Source organism: Egretta garzetta, unplaced genomic scaffold (assembly GCF_000687185.1).
Source record: "Egretta garzetta isolate BGI_Z169 unplaced genomic scaffold, ASM68718v1 scaffold63, whole genome shotgun sequence".
In the NCBI taxonomy this organism is placed as follows: domain Eukaryota; kingdom Metazoa; phylum Chordata; class Aves; order Pelecaniformes; family Ardeidae; genus Egretta; species Egretta garzetta.
In genome coordinates, this window is record NW_009259199.1 from 1,182,055 (window position 1) to 1,196,039 (window position 13,985).

General features: G+C 52.3%; 1 protein-coding gene across 2 annotated transcripts in view; it reads right to left on the minus strand.

The window, feature by feature from the left end:
- Nucleotides 1-12,551, minus strand: part of LOC104123554 (gamma-aminobutyric acid type A receptor subunit theta) — a 71,258-nt gene extending 58,707 nt beyond the window's left edge. For both annotated transcript variants that reach the window (XM_009635822.2, XM_009635820.2), the window contains exons 1-2: nucleotides 12,472-12,551; nucleotides 8,352-8,440 (exon numbers count right to left, since the gene is read on the minus strand). In XM_009635822.2, coding sequence (XP_009634117.1) covers nucleotides 8,352-8,440; nucleotides 12,472-12,551 — 169 coding nt within the window. The remainder of the gene's footprint in view (nucleotides 1-8,351; nucleotides 8,441-12,471) is intronic.
- Between the last annotated feature and the right edge of the window lie 1,434 nt (nucleotides 12,552-13,985).

Genomic DNA, 13,985 nt, shown 5'->3' on the forward strand with positions numbered 1-13,985 from the left:
GGAATAATCTCAGAAATGGTGAGTGTTATACAGATGTTAGTCAAGGAGGAAGATGGGTCCAGGTGAGATAGCAAACAACATCCAGACAGGCTATAAACAACAATCTGCTCTTAATCAGTTAATTAATTAAGAAGTATTGGAATTATTCTACTAATCAATAACTTGAATGCATTGTATTCGGTCACAAAAAATCTATGACTAAGAAAAGAGGTAAAATTCATGGAATAAATGCTTTGTTAAAGTCATGATGACATCTTTCCTTTAGAGAGAGACCTCAGAGACCCTCGCTAGCCAGGGTGCACTACAGTGGCCTGGCTCCAGCAGCGCTGGAAAGCAGCTGTGTCAGGGGCTGAGTGTTGCTGCAGGGAAAGACTGCACCAGCCATGGGCGGAAAGGAGGGAGGAGGGCAACCGGATACAATTATCTGACATAAGCTTTGGCACAAACGTGAGCATCAACATCTCCTCCAGTTCATGTGAACGTATACTGGCTTAATGGATGGCAGCAATACTTCATATCCTCCACCAGATACCGAATCCAGAAAACAATGTTTGGTACTACCAAGCACAACTCTAGGGCAGGCACACGTTGCTCAGAAACTCAAGTCCACTTTGACTCTGGTCTGAGACTCAGGGGAATTCATCTTCATTGCTGCTTCATTGCTTTGTCACACCACCCAAAACCCCCTCCACTGCTCTGTGTCAGAGCTTCCTGTCTCTGAAGGAGGATAAATAAGGATCTTGTGGGGCCACAGGTGAATGCACAAATATGTTCAACCTGCAGCAAGAAGTTTGCAAGCTCTATTACACTGAAGGAAGGGACTGGTCTAATATTCTGCAACATTATTGCACTCAAAAAATAAAGCATGAGAAAACAAAATGGATGAAAGCTAGGTGGAAGGATGCCCACTGCTGAATGGATGCTACGGAACCGGTTCTTAATTAAACAGTCCACATGATCTTTGTTCATTCCTTTTCCTTGTTTGATAGAGGATGGATTTGCTCTGAGGATGACGCAGGATTATATACCAGAGGATAGCGCTGACAGTGGGGTCCCTGCCTGATTTGCTGAAGAAGCTGATAGCCATGCAGTGAATGAGGGGGAGGCCTTCAGGAAAGGAAAGATGTTTGTGTAGCTGAGTCTTGCTCTCCAGGACTGGATGTGTCACAGGGGTTTCTACATCCTATGCAAGTTACCTAAGCCTCACAGGATTTTGTGAATTCTGTGTGTGTCTCTCTTGGGGCACGGGGGCTGAGCACTCACAGCTGTGGCTGAAATCAATAGGAGCTGTGCTTTGAACATGCAGTGTGCTGACTACAATGCTGCTAAGTATTCTGGAAAATCAGGTGTTTGGGCTGGGCACCCCACAGGAGGGGATACCTTTGACTCCTCAAAGGGGAGGTGTGAACAAGTTCATGCTGTACTGGTCTGCTTGACAACATTATAAAAACAACTAATTCTGTGTTGTGAGCCAGTGTGAATACAGAGCAGTCAAGAAAGCATGAGTCCAAGATGGTCTTTGCCTGCTCAGTCCCAGGCTTTGCATCAGATATGCATCTCACTCCAGTCTGGCTCAGCCTGTTCTAATCGCCTGCCGTGACAACCACAGCTAGTCCCCACTGTCCTGCTCCTAGACTGTGCCCCTCTTGAATGAAGGGGACAAGAAAGATCAGCTCCATGTGTAAATGGCATCTCTTGTCTCTCCTGCAGAGGTGTTCAGGAGAACGCAACTGTTCGACCTTGCCTCCCGATGCACCCTCACAAGGGGACCAAATATAGATCCAGGAGAAACCCCAGTTCTGGCTTTTCTGGAGTCATGAGTGTCTGACTTTACAGCCTCAAAGTCCTTTTCACAGCATGTATTTCCTATAAAAAGAGCAAAGTGAAAAAAATAGAAATTCCATCATGTGGCAATGTGTTAACATCCACATATGTCCCAAGAAGGACTGGATCCTTTCATTTCCTGCCACTTCAGTTAATGAAGTAAGACACAACAGCAGGAGGTTGTCATCTTCCTTCTGCATTAGCCCTAGAGAGGATGTGACCCATGGTCTGGAGCCAGAAGTCACGTAAAGGGGGGAGGAAGTGAGGGCTGGTTTTACTGACCAAGAACATTCTTTTCTTAACACCCTTTTCTCAGGGAGGAAAGTGGGGCTACTGGCGGTTATATCCGCCTTTACTGGTGGTACATCCACCTTTGATTTGGCCCTGGTTGGCACTGGGGTCTCCAGACAGCTCCTTCCTCAATTTACTCCTTTCCCCAATCTGACCCATATTCACTCCTCTGCTTTCAAATCCAGAGCTGCCCCTCCACCCTGCCGGGGTATAAAGAAGGAAGGGTGATGTTTCCCACTGTAGTAAGGCTCTGTGAAGTGCAGCATTTCAGGTTAACCTTGTGTCCAGCTTTGGGCAATTTCTCCTGCAGTCAGTGAAGGAGATGGCCCTGGTGGGAGGAATGCCTTCCGGCTGAGCCTCAATTCCCTGCCCCAAAGCGAGCAAAAGAGTTGGCTCAAGGCATCTCAGAAGTGTGGGGAAAATTGAAACTGGCTGCTCTGATTGAAACATTTTTGCCACAGAGGTGGAGGGGAAGAGAGCTAAGGAGCTGAGCGCTAAGCCCTAGAAGGCAGGTTTGCAGCTCCCACTGCCGCTGGGACAGGCAGCCCAGGACCAGCCCCCCCCCACTGCTGGGCTGTCCCCTTCCCAGCCCTGCAGCCTGGCCCTCCTGCAGCAGCACCACCAGTCTGGGATGCTGCATGGGCACCGGAGGTGGCACGGCCACCATGCTTGTTCCAGCCAGGTCACTGGCGGCCCCGGGGATCTGCCTGCTACACATGCACCTGGGCCAGTCCTGCTGGAGGTGCTGCCAGTTTCACCCCCAACATTTTAGGAGAGGAAAAGCACCCAGCACGTATGTGCCTCAGCTTGTTCTTAGAAATGTCTGAATCATTTTGCCTAAAATTTCCCCCCTCCTCTTCAAAAAGTCAAAGCAAGCTGGCTGCATAGAAAAAACACATCCACTGTGGCTGAACCTTATACGCAGTGGAAAACAGGGACATTTTCAGGAAGTATTAACAACGTGCAATACCACCAGCCTTGACTATGTAGGAACCCAAATTCCCATTCCTTCCAGTACAGGACCACTAAGACCAGCTGTTTCCCAGCCACACAGGGCTGGTGGGCCAGGGCTTGGTCCCCCTCCGTCTCCTGCTGCATTCGTGCCAGCCAAGACAGCCATTCAGCCAGCCAGCCCTGCCAGTTTCGGAGCCCTGAACTACTGACGATGCTTCACTGCAACACTTTATGCATCAGCAATCATTTATTTTTACAATTCTGGCTTTCAGGCGATGCTGTTACATGGGGAAGGGCTGAGGATTTCATCCCCAGGTCCACTGAATTTGGAGTGGCCTTTGAAGAAGAAACGCTGGGGAACAAGCAGGATGTGGGGGCAGGCTGGGTGCCCAGGAGGGTGCAGAGAGGGGCTGAGGGCAGGAGGGGCAGGGGAGAGAAAGGAGGGAGGCCAAGATATTGCAGCTAAGGAGGGGTTTGGGTGTCAAAGGAGAGGGGTGAGACTGGGCGAGGGTGACAAGAGCCGAGGCCAGATGCATGCTGCAGAGCAGATGAGGAGCAGGGCACAGGCTCATTTTGACCCAAGATCCCCTAACTGCTAATTCTCCTTAGGGAATTTTGAATTAAAAATGGGGCAGGGAAAGCTTCTGCATCTATAGGCATGGAAACACAGGATTTACTGTGTAATCCTGAGGGGTTCTCAGTCATTCCTTTTTCACCAGGCATTTTCAGACACTGTGCACACCACCCAGGAGAAACACTAGGAACCCTGCATTCTAGGTGGGCTGGGGGCAAGGAGCAGAGAATACCCTCACCTTGCTTTTGACTAGCAAGATCTGTAAATTATGCTAGGAAACCATAAAGGATCCCCTTTCCATCGTCTGCTCCTGGGAAGAAGAGGCACCTACTTGAAACTCTTGCGAAGTTTTGGACTGGGAATGTTGCACCAACAGAGAGCAGCTGAGTCACTGAGCACAAGTGGGATCCTCCTGCCATTCCTTCATTGCCTTCTCTACCCTGGGGCAGTACAGTCTTCATTTGCTTTCTTTTTTTTTATTTTATTTTTTTTTCCTCCTATAAACCTAATGCTTCTGAAAGTGAGTGCTTAAGAGCACTTAGAAGAGCCAGGGTGCTGCTCTGAAAGCTCCGTCTCTCCCCCTACCCGTGGCCCTGCAATGCTTCCCAGACCTGATCTGCAGCATCCCCTCATCCAATGCTAAATCATGAGCATCCTGCTTGCCTTACTGTGGTCTGGCTTGAAACATACCCACCACATATTGCCCCCAAATTGTCCACCGTCCATGCTGGATGACACCCACCTGTGATTTGATCCCCCTGTGAGATACGCTGCCCTCCTCCTCCAGAGCTGAGCAGGCTCCCCAGCACACCCTGCCAAAAGACCTCGCTCTGCATCATTGCTGATCTTGCAGTACCAGGACAGAGATCTCCCTCTTCAGCAGACCAAGAGCCCTGGCTGGAGGGATGCAGATCCCTCCTCCAAGGCTGTTCCAGATCCTGACCACAATCCTGGCCAAACCCCTTAGACTTGTTTTGCAATGACCCCCCGCCCTTTCAGTCCCAGGCCATCTCCTTGCTCAGCCCATGAAAATTGGTCTTTGTGGTCCCTACATGTCCCACCCTGCCACTGTCCCACATCTCTCCAAACTCTAGGCCTTGGGGGACCATGGCTGAAAAGTAAGAGGGGACTTCCCAGGCTGAAAGGGCTTATCACCTGTGCCCCAAGGACTGATGCTGGCCCTTCAATGCCAACCCCTCCACTCATCCTCCCTTGGTGCCTGACCCCTTTGAGCTGCCCCCACTGAGCTAGGATAGCTTTCTGAAGGAGTTGCTCCCACATTTTTCCATCACTCCCACATGGCTCCAAGTTTCCCCCTTTCTCTTCTGTGTCTCCCCATTCAGCCCAGCTCCCCAGATGAGCACGTCACACTCATTGCCACCCCTGAGAGCCGACCTGCTCATCAGCCTAATGGGTTTCCAAGGGGGTGGGGGAAAGGGGAGGAGAGCAAGTGGCTGATGCTTCTCAGCCACTCAGCTTGGCCCAGAGCTAACGAGGCATCTCAAAATTAAAAAGTGAACTGCAATCCCCAGCAGGCCTGTCCTCCTTTTGGCATTAGTCGGAGTTCTCTTTCTCTCTCAAAAAAGAGGACTGGGGAGCTGTGAGTTGCATTTGGAGCCATTGAAGCACCGCATCCCAGAAACCGTGGGGGTGCTGGCATGAGGAGGGCACCCTGGGGCTGCTGTACCACGGAAGCACTGGCTCTCTTAGAGAGGTTGAGAAGTGCAAGATCTGCCTCACTATGGCAAGGAGCACATATGGTATATAGGAATGTGGTCCTCCAGTGCCGCTACACCCAAATGTCCCCAGCTCCCTCCTGCTCTGTGGGCAGCGACTGTGGGTGTGTGGAGGCGTCCCAGGATGCAGAGGTGGTACCCTGGCCCTAGGGCTGAGCAGGTGGGGGACAGTGCAGGGGTGATTGCCACCAGGCACTGATGTGGGAGAAGGATGGCCAGCCCTGAGACAGCCCCAGCCTGTTCCTCTGGGGCAGATGGCTCTCAGCAGGACCTGCCACCCCTCTGAGATGCTCTCGGCCATTTGCAGTGCACCCTGACTGGTCTTCCTGGGGTGAGAGCACAAGCAGGTGAAGGGTGATAGCCTGCCCCAGCAGAGATGGCTCATGCCCATCTTGCCCAGCTGGAAGGCAGCTGAGGGCTGGCAGGACAGTCCAAGTGGAGCACAAGGGGGCCTGCAGGGCAGTCTCCTTAGAATAGCCTAGTCCTCAGGGTGCTGGGACTGGGGTTCAGCCCAGTCTCACTCACCCCTAAGAGATCACAGGTCTGCATACACACAGCTTCCAGGACTTTGCCCAAAGTGTGCCTTTTCCAGCTGCACACAATTTATTGGGGGAACTTTGGCCTCTCCACAGCAGGGCTGTGGATGAACTAGGAGCCACAAAGGGTCAGGCGCATCCTGACATGATGCCACCAGATTTCTCCTAGGAATGGGTTTGGCCCAAAATCTCAGAGAACTGGGGAGCTCTGGGGACAGCAGTGGTGCAAGGGAACTTCCACCCCTTTCCCCTGGGCTTGTAATGCTAATGATCATCAGCTCTCAGACTCACCTCTCAGCCCATCCTTCCCTCATCTGTAAATGCTGCAGGGGAAATTTTGTCCAGGTAAGTTTATCCTCAGGGGAAGGGAGCCAGACATGTTAAGGCGTCCCTGCACACTGAGCACTAAAGGTACCATCACCCGTGCTGCCAGCCAGGACTTTGCACTCACGAGCAGGGGGAAGGACAAGAAAGGGTGAAAGGCAACAGTGAGATGAGTGCAGGAAAAAGGGTTACCATCGTCTTTCTATTTCTCTGCTTGAGTGATGGAAAATGCAGTTTACACTTTGGGAATTCAGACTAAAATCAAATTAAATGCAACGGTTACCCAAACCCATCCATTTTGCAGTCAGGAAGGATGCGGTGCCTGCTGAGCCCAGCCCATGCACCACACAGACCTGGTAGGGTCAGCAGCAGCGCCTGCACCAAGCCCTGTGCCTCCTTGCCCAGGCTGGAGGAAGGGCTGGTCCGTGTCCTGGGGGGTGGTAGGATGCCCTGGGGACCTGGTGTCTGAGTACACGGGCTGTCAAATGGGCCTGGGCTGCTGGACCTCCAGCCCCACGGGTCCCTGCTGCACCCCTCTGCTCTTGTGCCTCCGTGGAGCCAGATCACCTACCGTTTTACTATATTATAATCATCTCAAGGGCTTACAAGATGGTTTTCTTGCAGTTTTTATGTCATTTCTGCAGTTCTGCCCCTCATAAAATGTGCCTGCACCAATTGCTGTGATTGGGGCTGGTCAGCTAATAGGGACATTTCATGCTTCCCAGGCAGAGCCTTTAAATCAAATCCCGTGTTCGAAGGAGACAAGGGAGAGGGGGAACCCCTGTTTCCTCGCAGAGTGCTGCAAGCCTCCCTGAAGCGTTCCCCACCGCACTGAGGTGACCTCCCAGACGGGCCCTGCGCACTATGGAGGGCTGAGCATCTCCCCCACCCCACAGTCCTCTGTGCGGCCGAGCCCAGCAGCAGACGGTGCTGCTGCCTGAAGGCCCTGCTCCTCCCTGGGGGAGAGCGCGGTGGCGCGGGTGGTGGGGCTGTGGTGCGTGGGGAGGGAAGGCAGCCTCTGCCGAAGGGTACAGGGCAGTGAGTGGATGGGGACAGGTTTGGGTGAGGTGCAGGGAAACCAGAGGTTTCAGGGAGAGATGGGTTTGTTTTGAAATCAGTGGGGATATTCCCTCACCCCCAGCTTCAAGGAACTCTGGATCAGGCCCTTTGGGAGAAAACTCCTCCCTTGTATCACCATGGACTTGGCCCTGGCATCTCTTCTCCTCGAGAGCATGCACACGAATCTGCTTCCCAGCAGTCACCTGGAGAAGGACGTCTTGATGTGGTTCCTGTTCTCTTGCAGGCTGAAGATCCCCCAACCCCACACATCTCCTCACGAGGAGGAAATAGCATTGCCCAGGGAAGACTGAAAACAGCCAAGCTCGGCAGGCTGAAGCCAGAAGTCCCCCTCCCTGTGTGGTCAGCTGTGGTTCTCCACTGCCTGCTGCTCTCCAACAAATGTACCTCAACTGTACCCTGGAGTATGACAGTACCCAAGGATTATTTCATGTTTCATCTCCACCAGGACAACAAAGAGAAGGCTCTTCCCTTTTGCTCATGGGACACAAGAGAGGAATTGCAGAGCCTTGCATCTCCTACTGAATAAGCAGTGAGGCCACAAGTTCCCCATGAAATATTTTATCCCATATTGTTGCTGAGAGGGCAGCCTGGCAGACCGACCAGGAGCCCTGCCAACAGACACCCCAACCCTCTGCAGGGAAAACAGCTAAAAAACCTGGCATTGGGAACAGAAGTGGAGGAGGGTGACCAGTTGTCCGTGATGGAGGAAAGTTTGGAGTAGAGGAAAAGCAGAGTGTCTCTGACCCAGCAGTATGTCCCCACAAACATCACACCATGGACAACCCCCAGCTGTCTGCAGAAAGTGATTATGGCGGGAGGAGAGGAGCTGGTGAGAGGAGGAGGGAAACCAGAGGGCAAGAAATAAATGTGAGGAAGAAGGCAAGAAGGAGATGGGGCTAGCAAACAGTGGTTAGAGGGAGAAGTCAGGTGGGAGCGTTTCGTGAGGTCAGGGCATGTTGCAAGCAGCCAAGTCGGCAGCACAGACACGCGACAGCCCCCGTGCCCAGCTCCCCACGACCGCCATCACCATACCTCCAAAGTCAGGCCTGAGGCGGACGTCATAGCCCTTCAGCAATTTGTCCACAATCTCTTTCACCACAGAAATATTCCCAGTGGATGGGCTGAAAGACAAAAGAAGAGAGTCCTTGTCATCCCGTCTGCCACCAGCCCTGCAGGAAGGGGAGCTGGCTGGGCAGCACTGCCAGAGCAACCCTTGTGCCCCACGGCACCAAAGCGCCTGTGCTACAAACACCCCAGCCATGGGCACAGCCTCCTAATTTCCTTTCTCACTTGCATTTTCTGTCCCTGGTGCAGCTCTTGGCCCCTGCACACAAGCCCTGTGGGTCTGCTAGGGGTCCTAAGCTGTCCTTGGGGGTGGCACAGGAGTCTCAGCAGGTATTTTGGCTCCTCTTCTGCATCTCACCCTGACTCCTGGGCACTCCAAACTCCATCACCCCATGCTCCTGCCTGCTGCGTGCCTGCATCCCAGCGGTCCTACCAGGCTGGTACCCCCTCAGCACGGGCACCGCTCACCACGCACACCCTCCCCAGCCACCAATGTGCACACGCGGGGTGCCTTGCTGCACCCTGCCCATGGGTGGGTGCACACCCACACATATGCAGGCAGAATTTATCCTTTCTGTTCCACCAAGGTGTGCATGGGGCAGCTGCAGCCTCTCTCTTGCAGGGCTCGCTCCCCTGCCATGCTGGACACTTGCTCCCGATCTCACACCACACAGCACGGACTTGTCACACACTGAGGTCTCCCCTACACAAGTGCCCCCCGCAGCAGGCACCCTGCACTGTCACACATCCCAGTGCAACCTCTGCTTTCAGTGCACCCAGGTATTTCTTCATATTATTGTAGTAAAGGGAAAAACAATGCTTCTTTTGTCCTATGGCCTCAATATACGGCTGATCTTTGGCATGTAAAGATTAATTTTCTGTCACTCAGCATCACCATGACTTCTTAGCAACGCAGATCAACAGAGAGAGACAAGGAAGGAGAGTACATGTTTTGCTCTCTGTGCCAGGGCAGTGATCCTTTCCCTTCCAACCCCTGACCTGCACGCAGGGGGGGCAGCCATCCTCCCTAACACTGATCCAGCTCCTCCAGCCATTTCAGCAATAAGGGAGCTCCCTCTAATAACAGCTCAAGAGCCAAAGCAAAACTGAAGGTGGGAAACCCGAAAGGAGAGGATGCTAAAAATATTGAACATATTCAGTGCTGCGGGGTATATAGGTTTTCTGCCTGAAAATCCAGCCTCTGTGCCACCCTCGTCCCCTGCTTTGCATGAGAATAGGGACCCTGACGGTGACAACTGCTGCTCTTTGCAGTCACCCACCACAACAGCATGTCTCCCTGTCAACACCGCCTCCCACATCCACCCGAGTCAAGCTGGAAAGCTGCACCATAGCACTGCCTCAGCCAGCCAGCCCCATGCCTCGCTGGACACCAGGGTTTGCACTGACACATCCGTGTGTCTGCACACACACACAGACGTGTGCTCTCCTGACTGCACAGAGGATGTACGAACTCCTTGCGTGTGCACACAGACATGCAGACACATGAAAGCATTGGAGCTCAAGGGTACAGCTGTGGAACATGCACAAATGTGTGTGCATGTGTGTGACCACATCCAGGTCCGTGTGGAGGTGATGGTGGGTGCAGATCTTGCTCCACTGGGTTATGAAAAGACACCGGGCTGTGGACATATTTTATCCAGGAGCACAGAAACAGGCATTTGTGGGTGCCCGAGACTGGGTTCCCAGGTACCCCAACTCTCTGTATAGGTGTGGGTGGAGGCATGTGGGACCACCGGGCAGTCTGGGCATGCGTTAAGGCTCTGGATGCACAGGCTGTGTATGTGCAGGGATTTCTCAACTGAACAGGGATGTGCGAATGTGAAACAACACACTTCCCAGGCCCAGCTTTGGTGCATGGACAAACTGTTCAGCACTTGTGCTGTGCGGGGAAATGTGTCTGAGCTGCCTTCCTGAACATGCACCTTACAGGGGTACAGCTCCTCATTGCATCGCTTTATTCACTGTAAAAAGGCCAGAGAGGTGCACACAGGTGGACATTTTCACAACACTCTGTCTAGGCTTGCAAGGTCCACTTGCACCTGTGGATTTCCATGCAGGTATGTGAGGTTTTGCTATGTGCTTATGTATACATGCTCACTGTGGACTGATAGTGTGCACTAGCATTTGTTCATCTCTAGAGTCATTCCTAGGTACACAGATTTCCATATTCATATATTTCCATATTCATAATACAGACACTATGTATTTCTCAAGGGATTTAGACACTTCTGTTTAGCTCCTCACAGGACATAACCTCAAGAAGCAGTGTTACCTCCCTAATATAGGCAAGGAAACTGAGGCAGAGACAGTAACCCATGTGCCAGGGGCCCTGCAGAAAGTGGCAGAGGGGGAAGAGGCACATAGGGGCTCTTTCCTCCTCATCAGCTACAAGTTGGCCCAGTAAGGGCATAAACTGGCACCATGACTGAGGGCAAGGTCTCTTGCCTCTCAGTGCTCCTTTTGATCCAAAAAGCCACATCCCTCTCAGTGAACAGGCAAGTTGTGCATTTGCCCAGCTGTGGGCGAGCAGCTGCATGGAAGTGTTATTCCTGGCAAATGTGGGTCTGCATCTGCTTAGGGAGCCTGTGAACTGCATTTTTGAATACTGTGTCCCTGACTCTGTGTGGGTGTGCGTGTGTTTTGCATATACACGTACACTTGCAGCCAAACATCTACATATATGCGCACCATGCTGCTGGCTGGGATGTGTGGGAGTAGCTGAAGGCATGGGCACATGGGAGAGTGTTTTGTCTCCGAGGTGTGCACAGATATACACACAGGCTATAGGTGAATATCAGTCCTGGACATAAGCAGATATAAACACACATGCAAAGGGCATGTCTGAGCAAAGGTTTTTGATATGGGCATTGCTCTCTACACATTTGCTTGGACGCTGCCTCTAAGCATGCCTCTGTGTGTGTCCCTACAGAGTGGAACCATGCATGAATGGTGTGGGTAAGGTGGGGATGAATCTGCGCATGTCCATGTTTATAACTATGGGGACATAAATCTTTGTATATACAGGTCTGCGAGCCTGTGCAGGGACCTGCATATGTGTATTGGGAATGCACTGCCCAGTGTGCATGGCTGAGCAAGGAAATGCCACAGCTCCCTCCCCAGCAGGCTTCATGTAAGCCGTCAGCACAGAGGCACAAACCCACCTGCCCGCTTGTGTGAGAAGGGAGGGTGAGGAGGAGTAGGCAGCGCTACTCCTGTGTGTGAAGGCAGCGGATGGCCGCCTGTGTGGGAGCAAACAGGTGTGCTCTGGACACCTTGTCCAGGCTGGGCGGGTGCCTGCACCTCCGGCTGCTTGGATCACTCAGAGCACTCAGGGCACGTACCACGAATAGCTGCAGCTTGAGCATGCAGGGTATTAGTGCAAACATTTACATGGCTACACGCAGAGCAGGTAGAGTGTGCTGTGCTCTGTAGGTGTGTTGTGATACACATGTGTGTGCACCCCAATGGGCGCGGATGGACCCGCACATGCAGGGATGTATCTGAACGGATCACACCCACAGACGATTGTGTTGCATGCCATAAATCTGCGTGGAGGCACAGACGTAGGCATTGCCTCCCCTACACCGCAGAGCCAGGACTTGGGTACCGGCGCAGCACGCTGGGATGCGAGTGTGGCTGCGTGTGTACTGTGTGTGTGCAGAGACAGGCATGGCCAGGGCAGCCCTGTGCTGGGGTGAGTATGCACACAGCCCGCTGCCATGCACTCCCTCAGCTCCTACGGACACCATGTTCCCCAGCAAAACGCTTCATTTTGCCATTTTCCCCCAGGTCGCGTACGGGGGAGGGGGAATGCGCTGCAAGTGGGCTGCGAGGTGGGCTCGGTCCGCAGAGAGCCGGCTCCACATCGCATGTATGGGCATCCCCCTCCCCCCCCGGCCAAATGACACGGACTGGGAAATAACAGCAGCAGGCAGCAGGGGAAGCAATTTGGGGAAAGAACCCCCTCCCCTTTCCCACATACAGATCGATAGAGAAAACCCCAAACAAAACAAACAAATCCTGTATCAGCCCCCCTGCCCCTGCAGCCTGGGATCGCAATCCTTACCTTTGCGCACAGCAGGCGAGACAAAGAGCTGCTAAAGCAGAGACAATTCCACTTAATCTGTCTGCCTGAAATGTCCACATTTCCACAAAGACGAAGGATGAAAAAAAATCTTTGGAGGGGAGGGGAAAGAAGGATGGATCTTCTGAAATCCCCCTCCAAAAAAAGGGGGGGAGGCAAAAAAGAAACCAACCCCCCCCCAGTTAATGATTTCCTAGAGAAAAAGAATGATGAAAAAAACTAAAAAATGTGGGGGAAAAATATCCCCCCCCTCCTTCAGTGCCAGTCAAAGAATTCGTTTCTTCTTCCTTTCAGCATCCTCTCTACAAGAGACATCCTCTGGTAATGGAGAAAATCCCAAGAGAAAGAAAAATAAAATGCCCCAAAATGGGCTCAGCAAAATGTGAAATTGAATCTCACAGGTAAGCAGAAGAAGGAGAAGAAGAAAAAACAAAAAAAGAAAAAGAAAAAAAGAACTCAGTGTCCCCTGAGCACTCCACTTGGATTATTTTTCCTCCTGCTCTTTTGCCATCCGGTTCTGCAGATGTTGCATGGCTCCTGCTACGTGTGTGTGTGTGTGTGTCTGTCTGTCTGTGTGTTGGGGGGAGGTGTGAGTTATCTAGCAATATGATTTTATTCTGGATTTTACCTACTTGCTCCCCCCTCCCTCTTTATTTTCCGAGGGGGAAGGGGAAGCAGTCCAACCCCACTGTTCTGGTTTTTATTTTAGGGAAATCTCAGGCTCGTTACTTGGATGGTTTGGGGCTTTTCTGAAAGGGTTAAAAAAGGAAAAACAGATGCAACCGAGTAAATAAATAAATACATATATGCATGTGTAGAAAAAAAAGAAACCCCTGTCTGCAGAAAGAGCTGCTCTCCGGGGGAGGACTGGATCTCTCCCTAGTGCTGTTGCCGCAGCTCCTGTGGAGTTTTGCTGCTCATTGCAAAGTCACAAGAGGAGGGGAGGAGAGAGGGAGTTTGTGGATGAGGAGGGGGACTCTCCGGGCAATTTGGGATCCTGACGTCATGGCTGACAACATTAACCCCTGCTGGCTTGCAGGGGGGAATTTTTTTTTCTTTTTTTCCCAGGGAGGTGGGAGCAGGGGAGAGGATGGGAAAGGTGATGGCATTTTGGCAAGCAGGGGGATGTGCCTGGACAAGAGTGGCTCTGCTGCAAGCGCTGATGGGTGCTGTGCTTGCCTGAAATAGTATGATCAGCAAAGGCTGAGCTTCTTCCTTCAGCCACAGAGATAAAAAAGAGGTGATTTACTGAGGCTTTCTCCTTGTCATGGGGCAGAGTGGCCTGGTGGCCTTTTCCTGGGGCACTGGGGAAGATCTGAAGCTTCTGGTGGGGCTGGAGACTTCCCCAGGCCAGGGAAGCCCAGCGCCGCAGGGATGCTCAGCTTTCCTTGGAGGGTGCTGTGTTATGGGTACAATACAGTTTGTAGGAAAAGGGAGCCTGAACTTCCAGAAATGCTGCTGAGGATCAGCTCCTGGTGCTGTGTCTCTGACTGCTG